The sequence below is a fragment of the Schistocerca serialis genome, chromosome 5 (assembly GCF_023864345.2).
Source record: "Schistocerca serialis cubense isolate TAMUIC-IGC-003099 chromosome 5, iqSchSeri2.2, whole genome shotgun sequence".
Lineage (NCBI taxonomy): Eukaryota > Metazoa > Arthropoda > Insecta > Orthoptera > Acrididae > Schistocerca > Schistocerca serialis.
The window spans coordinates 745,246,874-745,265,400 of record NC_064642.1 but is presented as its reverse complement, the minus strand read 5'-3'; the positions used below and the strand labels follow the sequence as shown (position 1 = coordinate 745,265,400).

Genomic DNA, 18,527 nt, shown 5'->3' with positions numbered 1-18,527 from the left:
GGACGTAAAGACAGTGAAAGAAACCAATTGCACTGCCAGAAATTCATATAAACTGTTTTGTTAGGGAAAAAAGGAAGCCACTATCAATGATCCATGAGTAAAGACGAGCAAGACATCACTGAAGATGCCACTCAATGAGACAAGTCCATGGAGAACTGCAATAGATTGCAAAATTGTCAACAAAAAGGGAGCCGGAGATGCCTGGTGGGAGACAGGCCATTATAGGGTCAATGGCAATAGCAAAGAGGAGAATGCTCAGGACAGAACCCTGAGGTACACCGTTTTTGTGGATAAAGGTGTCCAACAAGGCAGAACCCACGCAAGCCTTGAAGACTTGGTCTTTTAAAAATGCCTGAAGGAAATGGTGCAGGCGGACACGGAAGCCCCACATGTAGAGAGTACAGAGGATACCAATCCTTCAGCAGGTGTTGTGAGCTTTCTCAAAATCGAAGAACGTGATCACAGTCTGGGATCACTGCAGAAAACAATTCATGACATGGGTGGACAAAGTGACGAGACGGTCAACTCCAGATTGCCACACTCGAAGGCCACATTGTGCAGTGGTTAGTAAATTGCAAGACTTGAGCCACCATACCAGCTGGGAATGAATCATAGATTCCATCACCTTGCACACACTGCTGATGAGAGAAATGAAGTGGTGGCTAGAAGGAACATGTTTGTCCTTACCAGGCTTAGGTATGGTATGACAGTAGCTTCATGGCGGTGTCCAGGAAATGTGTCCTCTGCCCAGATGGGGTTGTACGCAGAAGTAGTAGTAGAAGTAGAAGGTTATTGTCTCATTACATACAATTTCAAGCCATTGACTTAAAAGTACAGGAGACTCGTCAAAACACAAAAACTGGTTTACAATTTTCCTTATAATATCAGTAATATAATACACAGTACTGAATAATTACTTAATTAAGCAGTTAATAATTTTTCTTCAAAAGTAACAAATTTTTAACGTTATTAGTCTTAAGTATTTGCTCTCTCCTGCTCAAATTTTCAGGCTGTCATTTATGAATTCTACTGAATAGTAACAATTCTGCACTAGTTTCTCATATAAGGATTTTTTCAGTGTTTATAAATTTATGCTGAGCAATTCTCTTCCTTTCACTTTGTTATAAATTTTCATACCCATATAATTTGGAGTTTGAGCATAAAGTTTTAAACAGTGGGTGGGCAGCATAAAATTCTTTTGATTTCTGGTGTTGTAATCATGTTGAAAATGATTTGCTACACATAAATCAGGGTTACTATGTACAAAGATAATCAGCTCATATGTATAATGAGGGAACACATAGTATACTCAGATTTTTTAAGAGTGGGTGACATGATTTTCTTCGCCCTACATTTTACATATTTCTAGTGATGGCTTTCTGAAGTTTTACTATTCGACACATATTGTTTGAGGCACCCCAAAATACAATTCCATACCTTATTACTGGCTCAAAGTAGCTGTGATATACTACTTTTCTTATGCCTATACTGGTAGCATTGTACAATATTTTCATTGCATATCCTAGGCTATTTAATTTATTTGCAAGGTATTGTATGTGTGACCCCCATGATAGATTTTTATGTAGTTGGATTCCTAGGAATTTTACACACCTAGCTTCCTGAAAATCTTGGTTTTTGTGTCTGACCCATCATTTAATTTTGCTTGTTTTGTTTTAAATTGAATTAACTGAGTCTTTTCCATGTTTAATTTTAATCCATTTAAATCTAACCAGGTATCTAAGTTTTCTAGAGTATTTAATACAGTTTGTGGAATTTGATCTGTAATGTTACTTTCAATGATTAAAGATGTGTCATCTGCAAACAGAGTGACACTCAATATTAAGTGGCAGATCATTTATGTATAACAAAAACAGATTGGGACCATAAGACAGAACCTTGGGGTACTCCTTGTAAAATGGTTTTCCATTCTGAAGTGTAAGTTCCTCTCTCTGATGTTATAACCACACTCTGTCTTTGGTTGGTTAGATAGGATTTAAACCATTCTAATACCATGACCCTAATGCCATACTTTTCCAGTTTACAAAGTAGCAAGGAGTGATTCACATTATCAAAGGCCTTTGATAGGTCACAAAAATTCCTGTGGCATGCAGTGAGTTGTCTAGAGATGAGCTAATTTTATCAAAAAAATTATTTATAGCAGATATTGTGGTTTTGTCTTTTTGAAATCCATAATGTTTTTTTGAAATTATTTTAAATTTTTTTTATGTATTTTTGAATTTGTATGGTGACTACCTTCTCAAATATTTTTGACGGTGATGGAAGAAGAGAGATTGGTTGATAGTTTCCCATGTGTTCTTTTGTGCCTTTTTTGAATAGTGGCTTAACTACTGCGTACTTCAGTGTTCCTGGAAAATAACCTTCTTGAAGGGACTGGTTAAGTATTGTATTTAGTGGCTGTGCAATTATTTTAGAGACTGTTTATAACACTTTTGTTGGCATTCCATCCCATCCTGCTGATGTTTTACTTTTTAGTGACAGTATCACATTTTCTATATCTTTTACTGTAGTTTTTGTAAAGGTACGGAAAAATTCAGCATCAAGTTGCTCACCGTTGAAGAAATTTACTGTGTCTGGATACTCTGCTACATTGACATTAGATTTGTTTACATTTATAAAGAATTCATTAAACAATTCAGAAATTTGTGCAGGATTTACAATAGCTTTATCCTCTATCTTGATTTCAAAAATATCATGGCCTCTACCTGTGGCACCTGTTTCAACTTTGATCACTGACCATAATGCCTTTGATTTGTTTTCACTATCCAATATAAATCTATTATTTGCTAGCTCTTTGGCTGCCTTTACAACTTTTTAAAAAATATTTTTGTAATCTTTTACATATGTAACAAAATCAGGACTTTTATTATGTTTTAGTTCCCCATGTAGCTGTCTTTTTCTTGCACTTGAGATTTTTATTCCTTCAGTAATCCACTTTACTTTATTTCCTACTTCTTATGATGTACAGTAAGGGGGAAAGTTTCACTAAAAATGAGCAGGAATTTTTCCAGAAAAGTAGCAAAATTTTCAGAGCATGAAATACTATGATCTATAGACTACTCCACCTTATTTAATCTATGGCAGAATAAGTTTATATTATCTTTGCTGAACTGGCATTTGGTGTAGGTTTTTTTTTGTGCAAGGTTCTATTGTTTTTGGTAACTCCCTAAACAGAGCGCAATGATCAGAAAGTCCTAAATCTAAACAAAACTTATTTGCCTCATTATAAGTGTAATTGGTTAAAATATTATCTATAAATGTTGCAGACACTTCATTTACTCGAGTGAAATCAGTAAAATTTGCACTGAAACCTGATGTTTGAATCATATCAATGAATTCTGTTGAGTTATTGGCTTCACTGGCTAGATCTATGTTGAAATCAGTGGTTATTATGATTCTTTTCTTGGTTTCTTTTTGAAGTTTTTGCAATAGACACTGGAATCTTGGCAAAAAATGTTGTTATTTCTATGCACGGAATTCTGTACACACATAAAATTACAATATTTTATGCTAACTCTACACAGCAGCTTTCAAATACACATTCTTCATTATGGGAATCGAAATCGAGTCTTGCTTTATATTCCATTGATCTTTCCACTAGTATGCACAATCCTCCTTATGTTAAATTACTTCTACAAAAGGTTATTTAAGATTTTGATACTATCCTTCATAAGCATACAATCTTGATACTTGGTATTTCCGACAAAATGATTTGCAAGTCGTTAAGTTTAGTTTCTCTGCCATTTGTGTAATTTGAACTTAACCTACTTATGTTCAAGTGCAATAAGAACATATGGTTACTTTTTGAATATTCCTAATGGCATCTGGTTTGAAATGCTGTCTGTGTATTTTTGTTTCAACTTCATTAGGCCTATCAACATAGCAAGCAAAAAGTGCTTGCCCACAAGAGAAAGGTGCTGGAACATCTGAATGTGAACATCATATGGCTTTGAGGTGGAAGATCAAGATGAAGTGAGAGCATGCTCTACCTCCCTCATAGTAAAGACAGCATTGTAGCACTCATGATTTGGAGAAAGAGAAGGGTATCACCAGAGCCTCATCCACTCATTTCTGGTAGAGGAAGGCAGGGTGACAGTGGGAGTACTCAAAATCTCTGCAAAATGGTGGCCAAAGGCGCTGGAGATAACAATACGGTCCACAATGACATCATCTGTTGCTTTCAGGCTGGAAATTGGAGAATGGATCTTGGTACCAGAGAGCTGTCGGAAGTTGGCTCACACAACCGAAAGAGGAGTGGAAATGTTAAAAGAACTACTAAATGAAATTCAGCTAGCTTTTCAGCTATCCTGAAGAATGCAACGACACTGTGCATGCATCTTTTTATAATGAATGCAGTTTGCCTTCGTAGGATGATGGTTAAAAATGCAGGGAGCATGCCCCCGTGCGTGAATTGTGTCATGGAGTGCCTCAGTCCAGCAAGGGTCTGGGACACACATTGTAAAGAGGTCAAGCTAGGAATGGAATGTTCTGCAGTGGTAAGGATAACATTTGAAAGATACTCCACCTGGTCATCACAACTGGGGAATTGTTGCTCACTGAAGGTCACCAGGAGGAGTAAAGCCTCCAGCTGGCCTTAGTAAGCTGCCATTTAGACGTGCATATGATTGACATAGGAGTCAGCAAAAGGATAGCACATGGGAAATGGTCACTCAAGTATGTGTCAGAGATGATGTACCACTCTAGATGATGGGCAAACTGGGCAGTGCAGAAGGATAGGTTCAAATGGGAATACGTGTGTGTGGAGTCTGAAAGGAACGTGGGTACTCCTGTGTTAAGGCAGAAGAGGTTAAGTTGATTGAGAAGGTCAGCCAAGAGGGCACCTCTTGGACAGGTTCTGAGAGAATTGCAAAGGGGATGGTGTGCATTGAAGTCACTGAGCAGCAGAAATGGATGAGGTAGCTGCCCAATAAGCTGGATGAAATCTGCCCTGGTGACATCGAATGAGGAGAGATGTAAATGGTACAAAGGGAAAAGTTCAAGTGGGGAAAGAAAAGGCAAACTGCAACAGCTTGAAGGTGGGAAGTCAGGGAAATGGGTTGGTTACGAATGTCATCCCATAAGAGAAGTATGACTCCCCCATGAGATGGAATGCCAACCTTGGGGGAAAGGTCAAAGCAGAACGGGAAGAAATGCAAGAACTCAAAGTGGTTGTGAGGGCGCAATTTAGTTTCCTGAAGGCAGAGAACAAGTGAACATTGCAATGCTAAGAGCAGCCGTTAATCCTCTTTGTTGGATCAAACACTGTGAGCATTCCATTGCAGGAGACTCATGATGAGGAAAAAATGAAGGGATATCACCACAGTGGGTGCCGAGTGCCAGACTGCGAAGACTCACTGCTACGCTGCACAGAGGCAGGTGGATCCTGCTCCATGAGGTCTACAGGAGCATCGGCATTCTTCTGCTGTTGGCCTGTGGAGCGCAGTGCAGCAAAATGATTCGTGTGCAGACCGGAACATGGAGATCAGCCAGGCGAGCATATCATGTGGCGACACCATTGAAGAGGATCTTTGAGTCAGTGAAGGAGAAGACCGTTTGCCTTTGTTGGACTTTTTCAAGCCTTTCCAGTTAGCAGAGGAAGAGTCAGATGCTGGTTGGCTGGAGGGATGTAGTAAGTCTTCACAAGAGTATTCCTTCTGTCCTTTCCAGCTTGCTGGTTGTGTAGCTGGTGACTTCGCCCCATGAGGCAAAAGTTTGGTGGTGTGTTGCACAGCTGAAGGAGGAGATGGGGATGCTACAATTAGGCTGGGCGATTTCATAACCATGGAGCTAAATTTGAGGTCACATGTCTGCTTAGCCATGTCCTTCATGGAGTGAGAGGTAGCAAGAACAATACTGTAGGTGCCAGATGGTAGAACACAGGGTTTCTGACTAGCCAGTAACTTGCGAAAGACTGGGTAAGGCACTTTTTCCTTCACCTGAATCTCATAGACAGCCTGCTCATTGAGATGCATAAGACAATCACAGGAGGAAGCAGCATGGTCACCGTTGCAGTTGATGCAGCAGGGAGAAGGAGGTGGACAATCACCCCCGTGAGTATCCCTGCCACAGGTTACACATTTGGCTGGGTGTCAATAGGACTCTCGAGTGTGGTTGTAAAGATGATACTGATAGCAGCACATCAAATTTGGAATATATGAACTGACTGTGATAACTTCATAATTTGCTTTTATCATTGACGGAAGGACCACTATCAAAAGCAAGAAACAGAGTGCGTGTGGGCACTAAGGATGCATCTACTTTTTTTATCACCTGATAAATGAGAATGACATCCTGATCGGAGAGGTACATTTGGATTTCTGCCTCGGTCAGACAATCAAGCAGCCTAGTGTAAGTAATACCACTGGAAGAATTCAGGGTTTGAATGGCCTTGACATGAACAGGATAGCTATGGAGGAGCGAAACAGCAAGCACTTGTTGTGCTTGAGAAACAGAAGTAGTCTCCAAAAGCAAAGTACCATTGCACAAATGAGACCAGGATTTCACATGGGTGGTAATTGCACCGACCCTTTCTGAATAATAAACGAATTTACCATTGCGAAGGACTGACCATCTTTAGTATGGGAAACCAATAGGAACCTTGGTACAGTTGGGAGAGTCTTTGATTTGTTAGCCTCAGTCCATTTACATTGAATGTGAAGATGATTGGCTCGTTGCGAGAAAATCCCCCGCGATTTCCAGCATCTCTGATGGCACACTCCTTCCAACAGGAAGCCCCCTTCAGAAGGGGGTGCACCCACCTTCAGTGATTCTTGATTCACACCTCAGGTCACATCTCCCGAACACTTGGCAGAGGGACCAATCAGCAATTTGGGAAGGTAGCAGCTCTGGCAATCACCCTCCCTGGGGCTGGCTTGTACCAGGGGGTACATGTGAACTCTACCTGTCAAGCTGGGGCTGGGATTTATGCATTACCTAGTCACCTGTTATGCATCATATGCACACAGGGAGGAAGAAGAAGAAAAAGTGGAACCTCAAATGGCAAAGCTGAGGACGGACAGGAGGAGGCGAACAAAGAAAGAAAACAGGATCGAAAAAACAGTGGTGAGACTGTTCCAGTGTCAGCCACTGACAATGTGGAACACACTCTGGAAAACACCCCAGAGTTGTTTCCCAAGGGAGTGGTCAAAGAAAAGCAAGAGGATAGACATGCACCATGGAATGGAAAAGATGCTGCAAAGGCTGGGGCCAAGCATGAACCCACCAAAGAGCAGAAAGCCCCCCCAGGGTGGGAGGGGGGGGGGGGGGGGGTTAGATATGTAGTACCATATGATCACAATATCTGTGAGTCACAACTGGAATCAGTTAACTCACACTAATACCTGGGTGAAACAAACTGTGAGAATACAAAACAGAATACTCACAGAAGACCACTCTTACAGCTCGCCGACTTTTGTTCTTGGTAGGCCACTTACGAAAAAAAAAGGATAATGGAAAAGATAATGTACTCAAATAATGCCAGCGCACATGGTGACAGGTTTGTGTGGCTTCCTGGAGCACATCACAGAAATGTTAAGAAACATGAACTGGCAGACCCTTGAAGATAAGATGGAAATTGCTCTGCAGAGTGTCAGTTATACAGTTTTTGGAACTAGTATTAAGTGAGGGATCTACGAATATACTACAGCATCCCATGTGTTGCTCCTGAAGATACTGTGAAGACCAGTATTAGATTAATTACAGAGCACTCACATCACTTATGCAGTCATTCTTCCTCTCTACATGGAATGTGAATGGGGAGAAACCCTAATATGTGGTACAATGAGAGTAACCTTTGTCATACAATTCACAGTGGTTTGAAGAATATGAGAGTGGATGTAGAAAAATGGAAGAAAGAGTTTATTTTTCAAAATTTGTTGTGAATCACTGGAATATTTGTATTAATGAAGCTCAGCAAAATGGGTAAAATGTCTTGGATGTGTGAGAAGTGAGTCAGATATAAAGAATATTTTTCAATATTTGGAACTGAAGTGGAATATGACTGGATATCAAACATAATGTAATACAGATATGAATATATTAGAGGGAAACATTCCACGTGGGAAAAATATATCTAAAAACAAAGATGATGTGACTTACCAAACGAAAGCGCTGGCACGTCGATAGACACACAAACAAACACAAATACACACACAAAATTCTAGCTTTTGCAACCAACGGTTGCTTCGTCAGGAAAGAGGGAAGGAGAGGGAAAGATGAAAGGATGTGGGTTTTAAAGGAGAGGGTAAGGAGTCATTCCAATCCCGGGAGCGGAAAGACTTACCTTAGGGGGAAAAAAGGATGGGTATACACTCGCACACACACACACACTCACACACACATATCCATCCACACATATACAGGCACAAGCAGACATACTAAAAGGCAAAGAGTTTGGGCAGAGATGTCAGTCGAGGCGGAAGTGCAGAGGCAAAGATGTTGTTGAATGACAGGTGAGGTATGAGTGGCGGCAACTTGAAATTAGCGGAGATTGAGGCCTGGTGGAAAGCGGGAAGAGAGGATATATTGAAGAGCAAGTTCCCATCTCCGGAGTTCAGAAGGGTTGGTGTTAGTGGGAAGTATCCAGATAACCCGGATGGTGTAACACTGTGCCAAGATGTGCTGGCCGTGCACCAAGGCGTGTTTAGCCACAGGGTTATCCTCATTACCAACAAACACTGTCTGCCTGTGTCCATTCATGCGAATGGACAGTTTGTTGCTGGTCATTCCCACGTAGAATGCGTCACAGTGTATGCAGGTCAGTTGGTAAATCACGTGGGTGCTTTCACACGTGGCTCTGCCTTTGATCGTGTACACCTTCCGGGTTACAGGGCTTGAGTAGGTGGTGGTGGGAGGGTGCATGGGACAGGTTTTACACCGGGGGCGGTTACAAGGGTAGGAGCCAGAGGGTAGGGAAGAAGGTTTGGGGATTTCATAGGGATGAACTAAGAGGTTACGAAGGTTAGGTGGACGGTGGAAAGACACTCTTGGTGGAGTGGGGAGGATTTCATGAAGGATGGATCTCATTTCAGGGCAGGATTTGAGGAAGTCGTATCCCTGCTGGAGAGCCGCATTCAGAGTCTGATCCAGTCCTGGAAAGTATCCTGTCACAAGTGGGGCACTTTTGTGGTTCTTCTGTGGGAGTTTCTGGGTTTGAGAGGATGAGGAAGTGGCTCTGGTTATTTGCTTCTGTACCAGGTCGGGAGGGTAGTTGCAGGATGCGAAAGCTGTTGTCAGGTTGTTAGTGTAATGGTTCAGGGATTCTGGACTGGAGCAGATTCATTTGCCACGAAGACCTAGGCTGTAGGGAAGGGACCGTTTGATGTGGAATGGGTGGCAGCTGTCATAATGGAGGTACTGTTGCTTGTTGGTGGGTTTGATGTGGACGGACGTGTGAAGCTGGCCATTGGACAGGTGGAGGTCAACGTCAAGGAAAGTGGCATGGGATTTGGAGTAGGACCAGGTGAATCTGATGGAACCAAAGGAGTTGATGTTGCAGAGGAAATTCTGGAGTTCTTCTTCACTGTGAGTCCAGATCATGAAGATGTCATCAATAAATCTGTACCAAACTTTGGGTTGGCAGGCCTGGGTAACCAAGAAGGCTTCCTCTAAGTGACCCATGAATAGGTTGGTGTACGAGGGGGCCATCCTGGTACCCATGGCTGTTCCCTTTAATTGTTGGTATGTCTGGCCTTCAAAAGTGAAGAAGTTGTGGGTCAGGATGAAGCTGGCTAAGGTAATGAGGAAAGAGGTTTTAGGTAGGGTGGCAGGTGATTGGCGTGAAAGGAAGTGCTCCATCGCAGCGAGGCCCTGGACGTGCGGGATATTTGTGTATAAGGAAGTGGCATCAATGGTTACAAGGATGGTTTCCAGGGGTAACAAACTGGGTAAGGATTCCAGGCGTTCGAGAAAGTGGTTGGTGTCTTTGATGAAGGATGGGAGACTGAATGTAATGGGTTGAAGGTGTTGATCTATGTAGGCAGAGATACGTTCTGTGGGGGCTTGGTAACCAGCTACAATGGGGCAGCCGGGATGATTGGGTTTGTGAATTTTAGGAAGAAGGTAGAAGGTAGGGGTGCAGGGTGTCGGTGGGGTCAGGAGGTTGATGGAGTCAGGTGAAAGGTTTTGTAGGGGGCCTAAGGTTCTGAGGATTCCTTGAAGCTCCGCCTGGACATCAGGAATGGGATTACCTTGGCAAACTTTGTATGTGGTGTTGTCTGAAAGCTGACGCAGTCCCTCAGCCACATACTCCCGACGATCAAGTACCACGGTCGTGGAACCCTTGTCCGCCGGAAGAATGACGGTGGATCGGTCAGCCTTCAGATCATGGATAGCCTGGGCTTCAGCAGTGGTGATTTTGGGAGTAGGATTAAGGGTTTTTTAAGAAGGATTGAGAGGCAAGGCTGGAAGTCAGAAATTCCTGGAAGGCTTGGAGAGGGTGATTTTGAGGAAGAGGAGGTGGGTCCCGCTGTGACAGAGGATGGAACTGTTCCAGGCAGGGTTCAATTTGGATAGTGTCTTGGGGAGATGGATCTTTAGGAGTAGGATTAGGATCATTTTTCTTCATAGCAAAGTGATATTTCCAGCAGAGAGTACAAGTGTAGGACAGTAAATCTTTGACGAGGGCTGTTTGGTTGAATCTGGGAGTGGGGCTGAAGGTGAGGCCTTTGGATAGGACAGAGGTTTCGGATTGGGAGAGAGGTTTAAAGGGAAGGTTAACTACTGAATTAGGGTGCTGTGGTTCCAGATTGTGTTGATTGGAATTTTGAGGTTTTGGAGGGAGTGGAGCTGGAAGTGGGAGATTGAGTAGATGGGAGAGACTGGGTTTGTGTGCAATGAGAGGAGGTTGAGGTTTGCTGGAAAGGTTGTGAAGCGTGAGTGAGTTGCCTTTCCAGAGGTGGGAAACCAGGAGATTGGATAGTTTTTTGAGGTGAAGGGAGGCATGCTGTTCTAATTTGCGGTTGGCCTGTAGGAGGATGCTCTGAACAGCCGGTGTGGATGTGGGAGAGGAAAGATTGAGGACTTTTATTAAGGATAGGACTTGACGGGTGTGTTCATTGGCTGCGTTGATGTGTAGGAGAAGGATTAGTTGGGTGAGGGCAATGGATTGTTCAGTTTGGAACTGAATGTGATGGAGCACTTCCTTTCACGCCGATCACCTGCCACCCTACCTAAAACCTCTTTCCTCATTACCTTAGCCAGCTTCATCCTGACCCACAACTTCTTCACTTTTGAAGGCCAGACATACCAACAATTAAAGGGAACAGCCATGGGTACCAGGATGGCCCCCTCGTACGCCAACCTATTCATGGGTCACTTAGAGGAAGCCTTCTTGGTTACCCAGGCCTGCCAACCCAAAGTTTGGTACAGATTTATTGATGACATCTTCATGATCTGGACTCACAGTGAAGAAGAACTCCAGAATTTCCTCTGCAACATCAACTCCTTTGGTTCCACCAGATTCACCTGGTCCTACTCCAAATCCAATGCCACTTTCCTTGACGTTGACCTCCACCTGTCCAATGGCCAGCTTCACACGTCCGTCCACACCAAACCCACTAACAAGCAACAGTACCTCCATTATGACAGCTGCCACCCATTCCACATCAAACGGTCCCTTCCCTACAGCCTAGGTCTTCGTGGCAAATGAATCTGCTCCAGTCCAGAATCCCTGAACCATTACACTAACAACCTGACAACAGCTTTCGCATCCCGCAACTACCCTCCCGACCTGGTACAGAAGCAAATAACCAGAGCCACTTCCTCATCCTCTCAAACCCAGAAACTCCCACAGAAGAACCACAAAAGTGCCCCACTTGTGACAGGATACTTTCCAGGACTGGATCAGACTCTGAATGCGGCTCTCCAGCAGGGATACGACTTCCTCAAATCCTGCCCTGAAATGAGATCCATCCTTCATGAAATCCTCCCCACTCCACCAAGAGTGTCTTTCCGCCGTCCACCTAACCTTCATAACCTCTTAGTTCATCCCTATGAAATCCCCAAACCTTCTTCCCTACCCTCTGGCTCCTACCCTTGTAACCGCCCCCGGTGTAAAACCTGTCCCATGCACCCTCCCACCACCACCTACTCAAGCCCTGTAACCCGGAAGGTGTACACGATCAAAGGCAGAGCCACGTGTGAAAGCACCCACGTGATTTACCAACTGACCTGCATACACTGTGACGCATTCTACGTGGGAATGACCAGCAACAAACTGTCCATTCGCATGAATGGACACAGGCAGACAGTGTTTGTTGGTAATGAGGATAACCCTGTGGCTAAACATGCCTTGGTGCACGGCCAGCACATCTTGGCACAGTGTTACACCATCCGGGTTATCTGGATACTTCCCACTAACACCAACCCTTCTGAACTCCGGAGATGGGAACTTGCTCTTCAATATATCCTCTCTTCCCGCTTTCCACCAGGCCTCAATCTCCACTAATTTCAAGTTGCTGCCACTCATACCTCACCTGTCGTTCAACAACATCTTTGCCTCTGCACTTCCGCCTCAACTGACTTCTCTGCCCAAACTCTTTGCCTTTTAATATGTCTGCTTGTGTCTGTATATGTGTGGATGGATATGTGTGTGTGTGTGTGTGTGTGTGTGTGTGTGTGTGTGTGTGTGTGTGTGTGTGTGTGTGTGTGTGTGTGTGCGCGCGCGAATGTATACCCGTCCTTTTTTCCCCCTAAGGTAAGTCTTTCCGCTCCCGGGATTGGAATGACTCCTTACCCTCTCCTTTAAAACCCACATCCTTTCGTCTTTCCCTCTCCTTCCCTCTTTCCTGACGAAGCAACCGTTGGTTGCGAAAGCTAGAATTTTGTGTGTACATTTGTGTTTGTTTGTGTGTCTATCGACGTGCCAGCGCTTTCGTTTGGTAAGTCACATCATGTTAGTTTTTAGATATAATGTAAAACAGGGTATCCATAATTAAAGTTCCATTTTCAAAACACTGTAGAAAGAGAACTACTGCTCAGAATGACATAAAATTTGAATAGCATACTATTGATGCAGTGGAACATCATGGAACAAAAAACAAATTAATTAAACTTTTACAAACAGATGGTGCTGTAAGCGTCATTATATGCATACCAACAGACATGCAGTGCATGGGTGTTCCTCTGTTTACATCAGAGATGCCCAACATGACTGTCTCCATGCTGGTAAAGCAGAAGAACAAGAAATGTAATTGTGCACCAACAGCCCTGCAGAAGTTCCAGACACTCAAGGTATTAAATATCAGCCATCATTTCCCTACAGCCTGGCCACCCAGATCACCTGACCATATTCCATGTGAATACTGGCTGTGGTTATCTGAAAGATGTTGGTTTAGTGCTCCAATTACAAACTTACCTGAACCGAAGGCTCGTATTGCATAACACATTCTGAATGTGGCTCCCAAGACACTCCAATCTGTTGTGGAACATGCTGTTTCTCCATTTCAACTTGTGGCTTGAAATGGTGGACAGCATATTGAACATGTCTTGTTCCAGTCTCACAACATTTAGAAACTGACACCATTTTGCTTTTTATGCAGTTTTTGGCCCTAGGAAAATTACAAACCAATGTCATGTTGCTTTTTATGCAGTTTCTGACCCTAATACAATTAAAAGCTTATGTAATTTTGCTGTTTATGCCATTTTTGGCCTTAGAACAATTAAAAACGGATTTTTCCTGTCAGACATGGTATGTCCTTGCAATTGTGGATGAGCTTATCTAACGAACAGTGCCACAACTGTTGACTGTTGAACTTGTGAAGTCATGCACGTTGAATAGTATGGATGGTGTAATGTGCAACTCAAACCACAGACATCACATTGTGATTCATCTGTCATTTTTAGCTGATACCATTTATGGTAAGATGCTTACAGTGCCATCTATTGGTAATTTTTTTCTTTCTCCCATAAAGTTTCTCCCTGCATCAATAATATGCTGTTCAAATTTGACATCATTCTGAGGAGTGGTTCTCCTTCTGCATTAATTATGGACACCCTGTATATGAAAACAGAGCTTAGGCCTACATGACAGTCCTAGGTACTGAAATTGAGAGTAAGTGTTAAGCTTTAATAATCCCACAGCAACACTGTTGATATGATCAAGCATGTCTTAGTGTGGAACATTAACTCAAAAGTAATGGAACTACCATGAAGAATTTGTCACACACTCAAACAATTTTACAATCACAAGAAACGACATGAGGGATTTTTTTTTAGTTCTGTCAAAACTTTGATGACATGTTAAAATATGCATGCTTTTTCAGAGGACTCATTAGATAAGTGAATCTGATGGAGTCTGCAACTATGAATGATTATTCTGCTACAGGGTGCTTTCTAACTATTTCAAAATTACCAAAGTAAAAAATGGAAAGGAAGTAATAAGAAGCAGTAATTCTCAACAGTGCCTACTGGTGCCAATCCAGAAAGAAAAGACAGATATGCCAGTGACAAAGCACAAAACTACCCAAACCTGATTGGCAGTTAAAGAATAAAATATTAAAATTTTATGCAGAATAACAAGTGATTTTGGAAAAAAAGAGGCTCAGGAGGAGATTTAGGATGAACAGGTAGGTGCTTAGGTTCCTACATATAGGTAACGCCACTAGAGAGAACTCTAGATGATGAAACTGAGGAGTTAAATTGTGATTACAATACAATATACTTTCCACATTGTCACAGATAATCTGGAGATGACGTGGATGTGGGATTGTGTAGTATGAAATTGAAAGACATATAAAAAACAAGAGAATAAGGAAATAAGCAGATTGCCATCTGCCTCATTCTTAAGGTACTTAGAATATGAATCAGTTCAGCATTATTTCATGGTCTTGAACAAAACACTTTTGTTTTATTGCATTACTTACAATAAAATAGTTTATTTAATTACCTCTGCATATGCTACAGACAATGTTCGAGCATAAAACACTTGGGAATTGTTTCTGGCAACAAATGGGTCTACGCCTTCCTTTTGTAACTCATTCAACTTTTTCTCTGTCGATATCAGCAACCAACAGATGAGCCATTCATATGCAGAAAGCAATGCTGAAGAAAACAAAACATAAAATTAATTTATAGACAATAAGCATACATACATTCCAGTAAATTTGATGTACTGTCGCAGAGAAATTCCAGAATCACTTCTTACAAAATAATTTTGTAGCCCTCATAGATTACCGCATCCCCTCTTCTCTCTCTCACTCTTTTTCTCTTTTTATTTTATTTTATTTTTTAAGGGGGCAATTAAGATGGAAAACAGAACTAATTTATATCAAGACAGTCAAAAGTACAAGTCCTGGTGTACGAAGTATCAGAGCCACCCTCAACATTAGTGGAAACACTGAAAGAAGTGAGAGATCATTTCATGTGAAGTTACAAAACTAGCCCATTCACAGAGCACTGCATGAATTGCAAAATCTAATAAAATGTTACATAAATGATAATTGCCACAGTTAATGCGTTCAAAACAGAAATAATTCAGGCTCTGTTGCAGAGTTATGCCTTTCTTTGGTACGTAAGTCGTGTCATGAACTGACAAACCTTGTGTATTTGGCTGAATGATGACATTGTGTCACTCTGGCTGGCATTGCAACAGATTAAAATTATCCTTTCATTTTGCTTTAATTACTGCATAGTTTTTGCTGCAGATCCAACAAAACGGTCATACTTGGATTAGATTCAAAGCACTCACAAAATCATGTAATCATATAAACATGGGCAGTTGGCTGGAATTTGAAATTAAAAACAGGATGCCAACTGTATATAGAACAATAGTGATGTAGTATAGCACACAGAATATAAGACCATACTGCATTGCATATAGCTAAATGGATGATCAATGTCAATACTAACTGCTTCTGAAGACAATGTGGGAGAGCTTCATGAAAAAGATCAATGGCTCCAACCTGTGCTCTGATAACAAAAAGGTGATGCTCTTGCTATCAAAATGCCAGTTAGCATAGCATCTAACAACCACTCATTTCCTTTATTTGGTACAATGCACCAGAAATTCAGACGTATGTTTCCAATACCATATATCACTTTCCAGAGTTGACTGACCCATTTGTGCATCCTCCAGGAATGATTAAGTCAGTTAAAAATAGTAACTGGCTATTCATCAAACACAGCCTGTACCATGTATCACTTTTTAATGCTGGTATCAAATAAAATGTAGGTCCTGATTATACTCAGAAGGAATTTTTCATGTATACCTTAATTTAAATCTAGAAATACATGTTGTATTTCAAATGAGTTAACTTACTTTTAGGACATACAGTTTCTTCTACAGACAAAGCCACAAATCTTCTTTGGAGAACATTTTCTGCATCTTTCAGGAATGAGATGGAATGGAGTGGCGTTTCAAATACATTTTGGCTTCCCTCACTCTTCTTCCACAACTGAAGTAACCAGTTACTCGTCTGCTGTAAGAGAACATTGTTTTCCCCTTCGTACGTACAGTTCGCATCGTGGTTGTTGCGGATATCTCCAAGTCCAGATGCTGGAAAGCAAAATTATGTTAATTTAACTATAAACCTCAAGACACAGATGTACAGTTCTAGAAAAGACATTTAAAAAATGATTTCTGGTATAACAACACAGATGGGCAGGTAATGCCAGAGCTTTTACCTTTCAGATAGCCACAGTTACCACAAATGTTGATGCACTGTTTAATAGCATCTCTCACTGTCCAGCTTGCTAAAGGCTTTGTTGCACATGAAAGAGCATGGAGTTCTGGACCTAATGCTGCCTGAGAATAGAGAACACAGCAATTAGCCTCAGAGGCTCATAAGATAAATTACAGAAACATTTTAAGTATTGTCAGTATGACAGTTAATTCCAGAATTAATTTGAACTTTGCAGCAGAGAGTGCAGTGTCCCACAAGGTACACAGGAGAACTTCTGTAAAGTGTGGAAAGTAGGAGAGAAGTACTAGCAGAAGTATAAAGCTAAGACAATGGGACATGAGTCATGCCCAGTAAGCTCAGCTGATATGAGCAAAGTCTGTGGGAGGCAAAGCTCCCGGGCCTGAATCCCAATCTGGCAAACAATTTTAATTTGTGCAAAGTTTCACCAATTCATTCAGATATGTTAAGAAACAAGTAAACTTTTAGGTTATTGTGTGCAAATACGTTTTTTTCTACCAGTTCCCCATAAAACAGGCATTTTCAAACTCTGTGTTGCAGCTCCCAGGAACCACAAGGCTTAAAGTAGAGGTGTAGCAGTGGTGTCATAAAAATAATTATTTGGTTTATTTGCTTTCAGAGTGAGGGAACAGCCTGTGCACTAGTAGTGTAATATTTAATGCGCCAGCAACTAAGTGTTGTTACTAATGGCAACATACTAGTTGGGTTTCAAATTGTACTATGTGAATCATTTGTTTTAGTTCAGTATTGTACATTATTTGTAATTATTTTTTGTCTTCTGTGATTTGTATTTCTCTGTCAGCATGGACAAATTTTAAATGAAAGTACACAACTTGATATTTCATGTGCATCATGCAGTTCTAAAGACATAAACAGATGAAAATGCGGAAATGATGATAACAGCTACTTGAAATTCTGTTACATGTGTACCAGAGTGTGTCATTTGTTTTGAAGTCCAAGCTATTGAAAAATGCTTTGTAATAACATGAAATGACATATGTAATCAAACCATGTGCTTTGGTAAAAAACACACAACCACAGGAATACCTTTCCTACAAGTTAGAAGAAATGACAGAACAAAATCTAAATATGATACAATTCACAAAAAAAGGGGTTCTTCCTTCATCTTACAAAGTTTCCTACAGTGTTGCAAAGGGGAAGAAACTTAACACCATAATGGTTGACTTAATTTTACCAGCTGCTGGATGTGGTATCTATTATGATAGGTGTCAGCTACCAAGCAACTGGCAAGTATGCTTTTGTCACACAACCTGCTTCATTTAATACTCAGTATGGCTGATGACAGCAATGATACGCTGGTTGAAAAACTCCATGATAATGGTGACTTTGATATTTAGTTGGATGAAGCTACAAACAACCAAAATGATGCACATGTAATTTGTTAGCTGCTGTGTATTGATGACAATAAGTTTCAAGAAGATCTTTTCTGCATGAGAACAACTCTTGGAACAAAAGTAACAGACTTTTTCGAAATATGTTATATAGAAGAAAACAAATTTAATTGGGAGAGGCGTGTAGGTGTGTATAGAAATGCAGGTCATAATATGGCTGTTTGTTACTACAGATCACAAGCTCTAGTACATAAAGAGACTCCTCATGCTATTTGGACACACAGTTTTCTTCACATAGAAGCACTGGCACCAAAATGCATAAGCTCTGTCTTTCACAAAGTTCTTCAATCAGTGTTTGAAGAGGTAAACTTCATTAAAAGTTGGCAACATAAGTCGAGACATTTTCAACAAATGTGCATTGATATTGAGGCTGCCTACATTTCCATAATTTATTGAAGTTACTCTGGCTTTCATGCGGGATTATTTTGAAAATGGTGTTTGAACTCAGGAATCAACTTTA

At 41.3% G+C, this 18,527-nt stretch overlaps 1 protein-coding gene across 2 annotated transcripts in view; it reads right to left on the bottom strand.

Annotated features, from left to right (window-relative positions):
- LOC126480834 (peroxisomal acyl-coenzyme A oxidase 3-like) overlaps positions 1 to 18,527 on the bottom strand; it is a 324,948-nt gene that overhangs the window by 59,324 nt on the left and 247,097 nt on the right. For both annotated transcript variants that reach the window (XM_050104178.1, XM_050104179.1), the window contains exons 10-12: positions 16,639 to 16,759; positions 16,274 to 16,510; positions 14,903 to 15,057 (exon numbers count right to left, since the gene is read on the bottom strand). In XM_050104178.1, the coding sequence (XP_049960135.1) occupies positions 14,903 to 15,057; positions 16,274 to 16,510; positions 16,639 to 16,759 (513 nt within the window). The remainder of the gene's footprint in view (positions 1 to 14,902; positions 15,058 to 16,273; positions 16,511 to 16,638; positions 16,760 to 18,527) is intronic.